The sequence below is a fragment of the Rissa tridactyla genome, chromosome 2 (genome assembly GCF_028500815.1).
Source record: "Rissa tridactyla isolate bRisTri1 chromosome 2, bRisTri1.patW.cur.20221130, whole genome shotgun sequence".
Lineage (NCBI taxonomy): Eukaryota > Metazoa > Chordata > Aves > Charadriiformes > Laridae > Rissa > Rissa tridactyla.
In genome coordinates this window covers 18300405-18316883 of record NC_071467.1, presented here as the reverse complement: position 1 = coordinate 18316883, position 16479 = coordinate 18300405, and the positions used below count along the sequence as shown (strand labels likewise).

Here is a 16479-nt window from a genome sequence, read left to right as displayed (position 1 = left end):
AAATCATTAGATGCTAAAATGTAGACACCTCCTTCACACATGAGATGAAAAGAAAACTTATTCACCTTGGATACAATATGAAGATACTAAATCTTAGAATGAGTTAAGACATCTCAGACCTGGTTTTGAACAGTATGACAGGAAATGAAACCACCAGAGAAATCAGAGTGAAAATCTCATTAATATTATGACACAATGTCAGGCTGCAATTATACCAACAGCTTTCAGTTATACCCCTGCTCCACCCCCCCCCAAAAGAAACACCACCACCACCACCCCCACCCCCCAAAAAAAAAATAAAAAAACATCACCAAAACCCAAAAGCTCACAAAAAGAATATTTTGAACTTCCACAGGCCCAGATGGAAGCATCCAAACAATCTAATAAACCTAGCGATGCATACATGCAGGATATTCATGATGTAGTGACAGAGGCTATGGAAAACTTTAAGTACAGCCATTAAAATTACATGAAAATTGAAATATTGTATGTGTTAAAGTACAGATTGGGACTTTTTTGAAATGCTAAGAATATTTGCATTTTAGCAATAACTAATTTAATAAATAAATCCAAACCCAAAAGTTAAGTACCTGTAAAGTTCATAACTATAAAACCATCTCTGAGAAAGAGCTTTGCCAAGCAAAAGGAAAGAACATTCCCCCCAAAAAATAACAGGAAAGAGAAACAAAGAAAAGAAAAGCCATACTACAGTAGCACAAGAAACTTGTGTTCCTTTTAACCATTAACATACTAATTCTGACTGATCTGATTTCAACTAGGTGATATGAACTCACCCAAGAGGAATTTACATTGATTTAACAGCAGCCCTGGCTAACTGGGGAAGTTCCAGTTGGCTGGAGGTTAGCCAATGTGACACCCATCTAGAAGAAGGGCAGGAAGGAGGATCCAGAGAATTAGAGGTCTGCCAGTCTGAGCTCGGTGACAGGGTAGGTTATGGAGAAGATCATCTTGAGTGCCAACATGTGGCACATACAGGACAAGCAGGTGATCAGAGCCAGTCAGCATGGATGCATGAAAGGCAGGTCCTGCTGGACTAGCCTGATCTCCTTCTATGACAAGGTGACCCACTTAGTGGACGAAGCAAAGGCTGTGGATTGGATATTGGGAAAAATTTCTCTACCAGAAGGGTTGTCAAGCATTAGAACAGGCTGCCCAGGGAAGTGGTTGAGTCACTATACAGAAAAGTATTTAAAAGATATGTAGAAGTTGCACTTAGGGACATGGTTTAGTGGTGGAGTTGGAAGTGTAAGGTTAATGGCTAAAGTCGATCACCTTATGGATCTTTTCCAGCCTATATGATTTTGCGATTCTATAATTCTATGATTCTAAGAAAAAGAAGGGAAAGATGGATCAGTAGCATAAGACTGAAAAAAATAAGCATGCTTATGTTAGAGGTATATTAAATTATTTTAAGGTTTTTACTCTGTACTTTGATCTTAAAAATGAATTTAAAATGAAATATTTAATTGGACATGACATGCAAAATGAAGTCATGAACTTTTACTTAAAATACTGTTTCCTGTAAATTATCAGACATTGGTCAACAATACTTAAACCGAATAACCACCGAAGTAATAATATTACAAGATTTACCCTCTCTGTACAACACAATATGAAGCCTCAACATTTTTAATAATTCTTAATAGTATATGGCAATATTTTGAGGATTTTTACTATTCTCTTGACACCACCCCTGAAAGCATAGACAAGAAGATTATCGCCAAACCAGCTTGCTTAAGGATCCACAGTCTTTATAGAGACTGGGAAAAGGGAAAAGAAGGAGGAGAGGAGGAGGAACAGGTGGCTTGGAGAAATAACAGTTTGACTTGGTGATTCAATCATAAAAAGAAACCTCACAAAAAACAGTTTTTGTAGCAACCTGTTTCTGGTTGACTATGATCACTTCTAAACAGTGCAAGTGGATGTTCACCATCACATATATTTGAAAATGACAGGTCTATGCAGGCCTCTAGTATTAAAGCAAAAAACAGAGATGTCCATCCAGTGTTACATGTAGAACCTATACTGTTAGAGTGGAATTTGTGGTGTGGTAGTCACAACAAGAGAAGCACAAACTCAATGACACATAATCCCAAATATATTTACAAAGCAGGGTGGATAATGTAGTGGATAGAAGTAGGTAGTGATAGTTTAAGATTTTTGTTCTATGACATACATGTAACTTCACCCTCACACTGGCCAAGATACCAAGTCCTCCACTCAAGCTGTGACCGGTACCATACATGCAGGGAAACAAAATACTTGCACCAAATGCTTGACACGCCTGAGTCTTGCCTGGCATTCTGATGCCTATATATTCCATTTCCACCTTAGGGTAACTCTTTCACAATTTTAATCTGTGGGGGTTTTTCTTCTTTTCTGCACATACTAGAATTTTTTTTTCTGTTAGACCTGGACAGATGTGGTACAGGTGTCCCACAATCTGAGCATTGTTCTTGGGTAGGCCTCACCCCATGACAATAACAAAGTTTGCCTTCCCAGTGCATGCAACACTCATGCAATCAGTTAGAGCTGGGCAAGTCTCATTAGCTAAGTGTTGCTTTCAGGGAGGCTTCACCCTTTGACAACATACATGCATATGTATATGTATCCATACATATGTATATACACTACTAATCCTGTTCTTCCTGTCACTTCTGCTATTTATGCCTTGTAATCATTGAATGATATGGTCCTCTTCCATTCTCCTGCCTAATTGACATACCAAAGGTGGAACCCATCAGAAACACTAGGACTAGCATCCTTCGTTGGCTTTGCACACCTGCCCCCCAAACAGAAATTTATCATCTTCTCTAGGTAGCAACTCAAAGCAACTTCCTCTCACCAAGTAGCCATATTTGGGCAGTCTTTTTATGACCTCTTAAAATACATTTCAAATTCCAAACTCTAATAGAAAGAGGGGTGGAGGAGGGGCAAAATGTGCTGCAAGAGCCTGGCTTCCAAGTTTTTTGTTTTTTCTTTTTTTTTTTTCTTTGGAGGATTCAATCAAATTTTCCTGAAATTTACTGATGTTAACAGAGTCGCAATTCAGCTCTATCCTGAGTTTAACTAGAATATTTCTTTTAAAATTAATATAGATAAATAATTTGATACAATCAGCAAACAGCTAAAACCCCTATCTTTCTTCAGTAAAATAGAGTGCTCAGGGATTCTGTTTTAAGAATGTGGAATAATCACCCATTTCTGCAGCCAGTACTGCAACTGGAAAAAAGACAAAGCAAAGTTTAGTGAGTATTGCAAACACTTTTTTAATTTGTTTTCTAAACAAAGGTAATTACAGGGAAATCACTGAAACAAATCCCGAATCTTTGAAGATTTTATCTGTGTACACAGTGGTGAACACAAACATCTGAGTCAATACAGATAGGCTTACTTGAAAGAGGAACGGTTTATATCCAAAGGAATATAATGAAGAGGAAAGGCGAGAAGTATGAATTATAACTTCTATTAGAGCAGGGCCTAATACTGAAAAGTTTTAAAAGTAGAAAGCTTTTGTAGAAGGATTCTTTGCAGTTTCTTGATCCTAGCCTGATCCTAATGAACTCCTTCCCTGAAATATGACAGACTACTTCAAGATGGAAACTTGGCAATGGTCACAATGACACCTCATGGATTCGCTAGCCAGGTTTCCCTGTCTCTTATTACCAACCAGTGAAACTTCTGTATCAGGAAGCAGACACTTGGAGGTTCCTCAGTTTTTCTGTTAGGATTACTTTCCTATTGACTTTTGCAGCTACAAAGGTGGGAAAATGCAGGGGAAAAAAAAGAAAAAGAAAAAGAAAGAGAAAGAAGAGAAAGGCCTGGTCCAATGGCCTGTATCTACTGATTACTGAAAATGCATTTAGCTTTAAAAATTTTCAGGTGATTTAAATGAAAGCTAATGATATTTATGAACAGATAAGTAATGATACCTCTTAGGTCCCTTTAAGAATCCAGGAAGAGTTATTTCTGGAACTTAGTATCAGAGTTAAAAGGACAAATCTACTGATCCCCCCAGTAGAACTCCATTTGCTTAGGTGAAAGTCTAGACTGGCTTGTGGGGCTGGTATGATTTGAATTTTCACAAATTTGCACAGCTCATGAGTTAAAGAACTAGGTGAATGGGTGAAGAGAGTTTTAGACTTTCTTTACCCTGAGGGAAACTGAAGCCTCATTGCTATCATCTGAGACGTGTACCCTATCAGATGAACTATGTCTTGTCCTAAATAGGAGCACTGTTAGTCTTTCCAGTTGTCTGGGATTTTATGTCGTCATATATGCAAAATTAATGTTTCTAGAAGAATCACAAGCTGTAAGAGCTCTTCTTTTTTTTTTTTTCTACCAGGAAAGAATGATGTAACCCTTTTCTCTTGATTATTTTGCTGTTTGTAATTCTTAGGAATGAAGAGCAGAACTATAAATTTCCACAGCCTACCTTATCTTTGAAGAGTCAGGCTCTCTGGAGAGAGCTTACCTGCTCTCTTCCTGGCTTCCTATGCAGCTAAGTGAATTCTGAGGTGAACTATGGCCTCATTCCAACAAGAGGAATGACAAAGGCTCAAGTAAGTGCAGGCTTTGGTTGGTGGGAGGCAGGATGCCCCTGAATCTCAGAAGTGTGCTGGTCAGGAGTAAGCAATTTTGCAGCACCTAATCAACCCCACACTGGTCAGGCTTGAAGAGTGAGAAAGCAGTTTTTTCACTCATACAGAGATTAAGAATAAAAATGACACCTTCATTATTAGTATAACTTTACATTAAAAGGACATAATCAATGGTAATGTAAGCTTTTGGTACTGTACTGCTATAGTACTTCAATCCTGTTCTAAGTGAACCTAACAAAAAAGCAGAATTGTTTAGAAAATCTGACACCACTCAATCTGCTCCCCAGGACGGTAACATCTATTGAAAAGCATGTAAGTGACAAATGTAATGTAGTCTGGCCTCTATCATTTGGAATCAGGAACCCAGACTAATTTCAGCTATTTTAATAGCAGCCTTTTCTGTGAACAAGGTTTGATAATTAAATATTTAGAGCAGCTGGAGTCACATTGCTCAGAAAAAAAGGAAAAAAAATCTTTAGAAATCTTTCATCAATTCATTGGCATAATAGTAAAATTATTTTACTTATTGTGAAGGTTTGAATTTCTTCGAAGACCACAGATGTGGTCTTATCATCATTCCACTTTGTTATTAGGCTATTAAAAAGATAGCTATACTGTTTCCATATCTTTATAGTCAAACTCAATAGCTTAAGCTATTTATTGGTCTGTATTAAATTGACCATTATTATATTCAAAAACATCATTAATATTTGAGCCAAAACTAATCATTTTTATTGAAAAAAATCAAAAAGCAACATTTAAAAAGTGAGTTCAAATCATATTAAGCAACTAAAATAGTAAATCTCTTCAAATTTTATTTCAAAAATACATTGAAGAGTTTTATCTCATCTCCTTTAAAAGTCACCCTATGGTGACTTTTTTATTGGCATCTGCTCACTTGGCAAGCATGTTAAGCACTGAACCAATGAATGAAATACTCCCCAGCTGTGAGTTTGCGTATATAAAACCTGCCAGTCCTTCTTCTCACAAACCTAGGATATTCATAGATAAGTGGGAAATGATGTGAAATGACCTTCTGGCACTTCCTTAAATTATATAGTCAGCATCTGAATGACAAAAACTTGGCCTTGAATTAGAAAAGCAAAGCAGAAGTTAATAGTTAAACAACTAATGCTCACCTCTGTCCTCCTAACATCTTAGACTGCAATCTGAAGCTACTTTATTGAGAGCAGGTAGCAGAGTAATTCAAGTGTACTTAACAGTATGATAAAAAATATATTCACTATTTACCAGGTATCTTCAATATACAATATATTACTACTGGCATATTCATATCTGAATTAAGTAGTTAATACTGTCATTCTGTGTTTGAAATATAATGAAAAATAAACAACTTTGGCACAGGCTTGTTAAAACTTGCAAAATATTCTTCAAAGAAAGAAATTTTTACATCAATGGGAAAATAACTTCCTAGTTTGCATATGTAACCTGAATTCTTGCATTATGATGAATTTTATACAAAACTTTGAAAATATTTCTATTTTAAGTAGCACTTTAAGGTACATTTATTATATATTCTGCAGAAGAAAATACTTAATATTTGGTAAAAAATAAAAATAAAATAAAAAACATATTTCCATATTTCCATAATTAATCCTGCCCTTCATTTTCTTTTTCCAGATGGCAACATAAATCCATTATGCATTCACTGTGTAGACAGGCTATAGGCCACTGCTTTCTGTTCCTGTAGAATATCTAACATAATGCAGTAATTCTTTTTGACTATGTGATCTAACAACATTTAAACAAGCATGCATGTTAATTTCTAATACACGCTTAATAATATGACAAAGATTTTGTTTGCCTTCAGTGTTAGATTTAAAAGATTTGAGGATGAGGAGTCAGTAAGTAAAAGCTTGAATTTGAATCATTCAAGCTCAAGCCAGTGAATGGCTGCTAACTGAAACATATCTGAAATTGCCAGGCTTACCATATACTCACAAGATAAAATCATGAAGCAACGTGCAACGTGACTACTGGATGGATGTAGATTACACTAGCAGAAATGTTCTCTAATTCATTTAACCCACAGCAGCTGCCAGAGCAAATACTGCAAAATGAGGCTGTGCTATTTCTTTTACATTAAAAACAATTTATCACCTTCCAAAAACTGCAGATAGATGTTTTAGATAGGATGAATCATGCTATGGGAATATGTGTCTCTCTTTGTTGATTATAGCAAGCATCTGAATGGCTTAGACTAGATATCTAACTTCCCTAGTTAGGTACCTAACTAAATCAAGAGGAAACGTATGCTACCAAGCAGTTAAATTACATGTGTACACACCTATACGCTTTATATGCAAGCCTAAAACATATATGCACACAAATCAGCAATGTTTAAGGGCAGCTTTTCAAGACAGGATACAATGACAGATTTAAAGCTTTCTCACTTTGATTGTACAGATTAAAACACAAATCATGTCATTGCATCTGACTCCAAAGCTCCAGATTTTACACCTATGGATGAAGATTTTCGTTTCCATTAAGCTTTTTATGTCCATTTATTGTGCAGAAGATAGACTTCTACATTTTCTTATGTTTCTGGCTCACTATCTGTACATTCTTTTCTTGATAAAATGCACCCAATATAATAAGCCAGATACTCCCCATTTTTATTTTATTATATAGCTATATAATCTTCTTATTTTAAGGAAGAAATGAACCATGCCATAAAAATGCATTGCACATTTCAAACAAATAGTTTATTTTTATATTTAATCAAAATAATAGTGGAAAATAAATTTACATTCAGTCATTCACTGCACACTGAATGCACATTAAGAATATACAATTTCCATTGTGGTGGGAGAGTGTATTATTTGTTTCTAGCACAATGTACACAACCTACATATTTTTCTGTCTCTAGGCAACGTGACTCCATTCTTATCCCCCTTCAGTGTTCTTCATTAACTCTCAAAATTAACTTGACAAAAGAGTCAAATGGAAAGACATGTAACTGCCACAGTTAAGTCCACTCAGAGAATTTTCAAATCAAAACAATATTCTGTCAATGAGTTAAATTAACATAAAGCAGCATTTACAACAACGTTCAAAATGTTTACTTTCCACACTGATAATAATACTTCATAAAAAAAAGAAAAATAAAGAAAAAAAACCAAAGAATACTTTGCAAATTATGTGTCTGATTGCATATTACCTTAATTAGGCTTATTGTCTCTGGGATGAAAACCGCTTCTCTGTCTGCCCAGTACTTTTTGCACAATGACATCTCAGTTCTGGCCAGAGTTTCTAAATTCTATCACGGATAATACTGTTCTTTATGTACTTTTGAATGAAGATTAGTTAGCTGACTGGAGAAAATTATAGAAGAGGACTTCCATACGCTTTTTAACACTGAGCACTTGAAGCTCAGTTTTAAGAATTTACTAAACATCATTGTAATGTTTTCAGATGCTAGTAAAAAATGCTTTGAAAATCTTGCTTTAAGAGAATGGTGTCAAAAAGAGAAATAACAACAGGGCAACAAAGTTAAAAGAATGCCAAGAAAAAGGGCATGAACTTTCTGTTATGTATTAGTTTTACTCGTACAGCAAATACTTCTTCCTATTGTTAATAATAAATATTTGTATTTACATCCTCAATCCTGCACAATGTTCACTCTGTACTTCAGAAAACAGAAAATAAATCAGAAAACTGAAGTACCATACTTCTAATCTAACTAGTTGTCATGCTCAACTAAATTGAATTTCATTAAATTTCTGGATGAAGTGATTCATCTTTTTAAAATAGTTTTTGTTTTAATATGAAGTGTCCTGTGATACAGTCAGCTTTTCTGTCTTTATGACACGTTCTTGTAAATGCATATGCAAAAAGTAGATTTTGTCTTAAAAAATGCAGGTTTATGATTACATGGAAAAAAATAAATATTTTTCAAAATATACAAATAAATAATGGTCACTTTTCTTGGAAGTCACGTGTTTTTGAAGTCATTCTTTTTATGGGCAGGAAAGGGGGACTAACTTACTTTTCATAGAATACATGGTACAAGCTCGATCATTATCCCTTTCTCCTGAAATTATTGTCTTGAGCCTTTATACAGTTGGGCACACAAGTATTTGGAGCAGTCTTGTCATTTCACTCCATTTTGCTGACAAGTAATCATTGTTTGGACAATGCAATCCCACTGACTTTGAAGTGGTTACTTGAATGAAAAGACGGTAGGAAACAGAATAAGATTCCTGCCTATGATAGCTTTTTTGATACTTCAGATCACCCTCTATCATCTCTACATCCCATTCAGCAAAGTAATGATTAATGCAAGAAGTACTTAGTTTGTGGTTGAAAATATTAAAGCTAGATATTCAGCCAGACGTTTACATCCATTTTAATTTAAGGTGGAGAGTTAAATCCTCCACATTTTAAAAACATCAGTCCATACATGTCTGCCACATTTCTTAAATGAAAGTAAGATGTACACAACAGTGATGATGGATTCAAGTTATTAAAAGCAAATGCTTTACTTTAATGCGGCTAAGTATTATCAGAAACACCATTTGAATTTTATTCCCTCTTGATGTGAAGTTGTCATTTGGGACATTCCGCTACTTATGATCTGTCCTTGCCTAACTTTTTTTTTTCCAAATGTAAACCAAGTTTGAAATCAAATCAAACAGTACTGAAATAACTCTAGCATGACACGGCTTTTAAGTTGTCTAACAATTCTAGATGCAGTGAGCTGCCTAATAGAAAACCCATGTTGACAACATTGTTTGCTCAATGTGTGTCTTCACTAGGAGAATAAAAGTTGTAGATGTATGTACCTTCCAGTATTTGCAAAAAATTATTCTTTCGTGATGTAATAAAATTAATTAAAAAATAATAATACCAAACCCCTCCTGTTTGTCTCTATTTGTTTTTTCTCTCTGTTGCTTATTTACAATAATTCAGGGCTATCTCATAACACAGAAATTCAAGAAAAGACACTAGGAAAAGCTGAAAATGCTATAACTGCACAGTAGAAAGGTGTCTGTGAACACAAGCCATTTATTCAGGAATTGAAAAGAATAGTGGATTTTAACTTCCCTGTTTAGAGTAAGCAAACTGGGTCTACCTTAATTGTCAAAATTCTAAGAAACCTTGTCCCAAAATGTCATGCTTATCAATAAAATGCTTGTAATTTTTAAAGTATTATACCTTGCTGTAAATGTAAAGCAAATGTACAGTCTCCATGGAAACTAGATCTTTTCACAATTATATATATGTTTTTAGCTTCTTTGTAGGAAAAAAGAGCTCTGATTTAAATTTCATATTTTTTGATGGCCAGGGAGAATCAGTACTTAATTTTCTGAGAGCGTAGCTCATAAACCACACATGTACCTTACTGTGTATATTCAATCTTTCTTTTTGCTCTAACTGAAAGGAAAGACATTTGCTGAGGCAAGTTGATATAAAATTTATTTTACTGTTAAAAATATTCATCTAAATAGAAATACAGATGACAGCATTATGCAGAGCAGGGCATAAAAAGTAATTCATATGCATCAGGAAAACAAAATAAAATCTTAAACATCCACATTTTAATTGTAATCAGTGCTGGATTTCAGTGTTGAACAATTAACGATCATTACGCTATTTTGATATATCAGTAAGAGAGTGTCACAGAAGATAAGTCTTCCATGTTTACAAAAGATTTTGCCCGTGGCATCCTGTGTGCTTTTGTGAATCATTTATCTTCTAGCTTAAACCTGTCATGGTATGAAATATTGCAATTGTGATTCTGCATGACAGAATAATGAAACACTGAAAAAAAGTCCACACTACAATGACTTTTCCACAGAATTTGGACTTGAGAACCTAGAAAGCTGCACATGAAATAGCTTTTCTTTTCACTCCATCAAAAAGTACTCCAGGCCAATGAGTTCCCTTCTATGCACTGAACATGCTAATCCGTTTTGTGTGTGTTTTTGTATATTGGTCTGGTTTTAGCTTTTTTTTTTTAACTGTGCTCTATTATAAGATCTCATATACTGTGTTGGATGCCAAAATAGTTCCTGAAGAGGTTCCATTTAGCAAATATTTGAATGCTGTATTTCACATTGAAAGTTGGAGCCTAGGGAAGATTATGGAAGAAGAGTTTTTTTCTGTTTTCTTTAGGAAAATTACTTTAAATTATCTTACATCAGCAGCTTTGCTGGAGTACCCCTTCATTTCTCAAAAAGCTTGTTTCGACTCTTTGTTGTTGTGAATAATCTCTGACAAATGTACATGTCATGATGTACATTAGCAAGTGAATTCAAGATAAAATCTGGTGTCTTCATCCACAAAGACCAACATTTTTTGGGCACCATCTTGTCATTAATTGATCCCTACATAATCCATATCAAGCACCGCAAGTGAAGACTCTTTTCTTAATGCAACGTCTTGTATCAGGACCCAAAATAATAGAGTTACAAGTAATAATTTCCTAAAACTGATCATGAAGAGCTGAGCATTAAAAATTTATGTCTATCCTTCTCTGCAACTGTACTTGTGATGAGATAGAGGTGAAAGCTATTAGACAACACACATTAATTACACAAATCTTTAAAAATTCAGACTGAGACAAATAATTATCTTGAGTCTAGAAAACTTGGGTTCAATCGCATGTCAAAATTACTTTGAATTTGATAATGGTTGTTACTGGAATAATTCCAGTAACGATAGATTAGACAAAGAGCGTGGGTCAGAAAAAAACCCCATACCAATAACTTACAAAAAAATAAATATACACCACTGTATAATTCAAATAAAGATTAATATTTTAAAATTAGGGCTTTGGGGTGCAAGGAATTCCCCTCCCTTTTACTGTAGGAGCATCATAGGAAAAAAAACATCTACAATGGCAATACCTTCTTTGGCCTATTTTATATGTCATTTTTGAATGGATACTGCCAGTTGTGTTTTATACCTTTCTCTTTCAACACACAAACATTCGTGTTTTCTGTATTCATAAAAGTGAATTAAATGTTTCCACGATATATTCTACAGGTACGTTGCTTAATTGTTAAAACATGCTGTTTAAGCACAAGAAAAGGAACAAAGGTCTATCCTGAGGCAGGACAGCCAAAGAGCTCTAGAGAAAGGAGGTACTCTGTCATAACCATATCTCCAATACATGACTGAATTCTCGTATGGCAGAGAGAAATCATATCTAAAACTATGATTTTCCTTCTTCATATCAGCATTTTTTATTTTTTTGGGCATAAGTACCATGGAAGGGTAAAAGAGAATTTCTTAATACTGTTCTTAACGTGCTTAGTGTGTAAAGAAAATTAATTTTTGTTCAAATTATTCCAAGTAACTATGCAGAACAGTGGGATTTTTCCCCATTTCCGCATCTTGTTTGGGGAATTCTGTCTTTATTTCCAGAAATCACAAAATTCCACTTCCATCCAGATTGTCAAAGATATGAACTACAGAGCATTAACATTTTAAATCCTTTAGTGTGGTGATTTTCACTCTTTACATGTTGACATCCATGTCATAAACTAAGATGTATCAGATTTGATGGAAATGGGAGGACATCCTCTTTTCAGTTTATCTAAAACAAATTAGCTAGGTCAAAAGCATATGTTTGTAACAGCTAGAAATAAATCAAGAACTGTGCAAATGTTTTTAATTTTTTCTGAATGTTCTAGAGGACTAAGTAGAGATTCACACGGCTTAGGAGACAATACTTTTAAAAACTTGTTTATTTTGTAGTAGCCTCTGTACCTCTATGCTATACATAAGAACAAATTAATTGGATATTAAGGGAGTTCAGTCATCATGAGTATGGCAGATGGATACACAGCAGTTCAAGTGCTGTCTTTAATTTGGATAAAATGTTTGCAGAATCAACATGAAGGAAGATTAATAATTACTCATCCCCATCCCCAGGCACCTGTTACATGATGAACTGAAATGTGAGCAGCGGGTCATAATAAAGTCCTAGTTATCCAAGCATAAATCTGAAGCACAGATTTTTAAACAATAAATGATATTCAGTACGTGGCATACTACTTACTATCTCATGAAGTGAACAACAAACTATCAGCTGTCCTCATAGGCATTGTTTAATAATTCAGTGGGATAAAATAATTCATAAATCTCGCGAGATAAAATAGTGCTGTAAAAGCTGTCTTTGTGTGGGATGGAAGACATCTTTAAAAGATTCATCTAGTGATCAGAAAAAATGGTAGGATGGGAGTGAAGTTTTGGTAGAAGATCTGGGAATCTACGAAAAACAGACAGTCGTATGCTGCTCTAAATTCGTTCCTCAGGAAAGTCTACGCCATTGCCTCATGATGCAGAGAAGCCAAGGATTATGAGAGCAATATTACCATACATTTAAGACAAATGGTGCTTTCCCTGCTTATGTGGACTTACTGGAGCTATGCTACACTTTCTAGAGCCTTGGCACATGATCTTGGATGAAAAGAAACTTTAACTGGTACCACTAATGTATTTGGCTAGCATCACAGAAATATTCTAAGTTACACGCTGGTTGTCACAGTGAGACAAAAATAAATGAACAACAGTAATTTCAAAAGATACTGGCAAATATAAGTATTTTGAGAAAATAGTGCATGATAAAACTGGTAAAAAGTACAAACAGAAATATCAGTTTAAAACAGTTTTTTTCACATTAATATAAAATTAATATAAAAGCAATTGTAAAAATCATCCAGAATTGTTGAAAGTATCCAAGCAACAAAAAGATACAAATGAGACCAGATCTACTTACCAAATTCCTTAGGAACAGTGATAGAATAAACACAGTTGTGACCAACACTATAATTCTTGGGGTAGTTTGGTGATAATACAGTGCCTTCAGAGCCTGTTGACCGGCTTCCACAGGGTGCTAGAAAGTGAAGATAATCACTTTTGAATAATATAGTATCAGAAAAAAAAACAGTTTGAAGTGATTTGTTGTATGTTGGTGTATGCTATTACAGTAAATTTTATTACACTTCTATACTGGATTTAAATCTGTATATCCTGTAAAGTACTGAGTACGTGCAAATTTCTCATATCTCAAAAGAGAATTGATGGCACTTTGCAGTTTTCCAGATCAGTTATTGTTTTTCTTTACCATTTATCAACCATCTTAATAAAATAATGATGTGCTTTATACACTGTATGCTATTATGCACAGCCTACAAAACTATTATTCATTCGTATGATGCTTTATACTCTAATAAAGGCATAGATTATGCAGCCTTTCTGCACACTAGTAAATTCTTACTCATGCCAATAGACCCATAATTCAAAATAATGCACAGAACTACTCAAATAAGGAAGCTGTGATTCCTTGACTGAACATGATGTACCACTTCTTTATATCTCAATTATTTATAACATTATATATATAAAGTTGTGAGTAAACACTTTTCTTTATCACATAAACATCGTGTTTATTCTACTATTAATAGCTATAATAGTCGATAAATGGCAGGTAAATAACAATGCTATTTACTACAACAATGTATTTTTCTATGGTTAACAACAAAATTTCGAATTTGGCTTTATTTCAAAATGTCAAGCAAGAAAGAGTGCTTTTTATTCTTTTTCTTCAACAAATGTTCAGGTGCATTTATGTGAAACAGTCGTAAGTGTTACTGCTTTCCTATGTCTATTACTTGCTTCTCATACACACTTTGTAATTTATTAGTTTAATCTATCATTGAGATTATGGCATCTGTTTAGAATATTTATTCTAACCATTTTGAATTATAAACATTTTTTGATGAGTTTAATGTTAACATATCACAGAATCACAGTATGACAGAATGGTAGGGCTGGAAGGGACCTCTGGAGATCATCTAGTTCAACCTTTTTCCTCTGTTAAGATGTGACTTCCTAAAATAAGCACTACTCAAATGTTTCATTTGCTAAACAAAATTTTTTTTTTTTTGTGGTATGCTCTCAAAGCATTAGTATCTTCTGAATTATATTAAATAAGGAAAAGATGGTTTTCTTACTAGAATTTCAGAAGTTTTTATCTCATTATTTGTCATACTAAATACAAGCTATGTATTACTGTATCTGCAAATCATGTGTTTTAAGACTTTAGTTAATTCACACAAAACGTATGGTAGAGTATACCATGGAAAGAATGCACCTTTTAATGCTAGCAACCTAAGGGCCTGTTGCTTTCAGCATGTATTTCTGTAATTTGCATTAACACGGGTTCCTTTCAGTATGGTGTAGGTGCAGAGTTTGACAAACTGAGTACCTGAAACGCGAGCAGATGGCACCTATTGCTCCAGTCTGCATATACGATTTGTAAATGATTTAATGGGCCACCATGAAAGTCATGGTATTTGAAATAGGTCAACAGAAGGATCCTGACTTTTGCTTGTGCGTGTGTGTGTGCATGTGGTAGATGTGGCACATATATTAGAGGTTAGCAAATCAGTCAGAACATTGAACAGGACAGGTCTTGGCAATGCTCAGTACAGCTTGACTGACAGGCACCCACTCTGAAATATGGAGTAAGCACTAAGACTATAACAGAATCACAGAATCACAGAATCTTCATGGTTGGAAAGGACCCTTAAGATCATCGAGTCCAACCAAACAACCTACAACCTCTGCCACTAGAGCATGCCCTGAAGTGCCACATCTAGACATTTCTTAAACACCTCTAGGGATGGTGACACAACCACCTCCCTGGGCAGGCTGTTCCAGTGCCTGACCACTCTTTCAGTAAAGTCATTCTTCCTAATATCTAATCTAAACCTCCCCTGTCACAACTTCAGACCATTTCCTCTGGTCCTGTCATTATTCACCTGGGAGAAGAGGCCAACACCCACCTCTCTACAGCCTCCTTTCAGGTAGTTGTAGAGATCTAATACATATAGGAAATATTGTTCTCTATGACTAAAAGAATAATCTCAGTGTCTTCCCTCAATCCAGCATCATGTGAAATATCTGAAATTCATGCTTTCTTTTGAAAACGTATTTAGATAATAGAATTACTGGTACTTTTTGCCAAGAAGCAATAGTGTCTTGGCTGAGCCTGACATCCAGGGACTTATTTGCCTTGAGTTACTTGAAAAACACAAACAAGAAACTCTTCACCAGCTGAATGTGGTAATTTTTTTCCATTAAAACAGATCTGCTTACCAGCTTGTAAGTACTCAAGATTTTCTGTTCCAGATTTGGATGAAACAGAAGACAATATGGAAGAATATAAGCAACAAAAGCACTAAAACTAGAGAAATAAGATTGCCAGAAAAGCTCATTACTTCTCCCTTTTCTCTTCTTTATTGTTTGCAAATTGAATAAATGAGTTACTGCAACAAAGACCAACAATACTGTCCCACTCCAGCACTGATATCATTATTATACTTTCCTAATCAGCAGAAGTAAAATAATGTGCAAATTCAGGCTAAAATTATGATTCCACTGAAGTCAATGCCATTGACACAAATAGGGACAGAATTTCACCCTTAATTTTTAATAAAACTTGAAGTAATAGTACGCAATAGCAATACTTAAATCAATATCTATATATTTAGTACTCAGAATACAGTGGAACATTACTTATAAAGTTCAGATTTTTTATACTCCTATTCTTTTATATTCCTACAAGTTTTGCATTTAAGCAAGGTATTTGTGACTTTGCAAAACTAGTAGTATGCTTAAAAGAGAACAAAACAAAAAAAACCCCAACAGTTTCTTTTAAATAAACATATTTTTTTCCATAAGTTAATTTAACTTAATATGCATAATTTTTCAAACAAACAAAAACAAAATTTACTGCAAGTTTGATGAGTTTTTATTCACTCTAGTGCAATGTCTTACACTACAAATTATTGATATTAATAGTTCTGTATCTAAAATCAAC

General features: G+C 34.5%; 1 protein-coding gene across 3 annotated transcripts in view; it reads right to left on the bottom strand.

Annotated features, from left to right (window-relative positions):
- The window catches only part of CSMD3 (CUB and Sushi multiple domains 3), a 688054-nt gene that overhangs the window by 158057 nt on the left and 513518 nt on the right, over positions 1-16479 (bottom strand). For all 3 annotated transcript variants that reach the window (XM_054193012.1, XM_054193014.1, XM_054193015.1), the window contains one exon: positions 13372-13488. In XM_054193012.1, coding sequence (XP_054048987.1) covers positions 13372-13488 — 117 coding nt within the window. The remainder of the gene's footprint in view (positions 1-13371; positions 13489-16479) is intronic.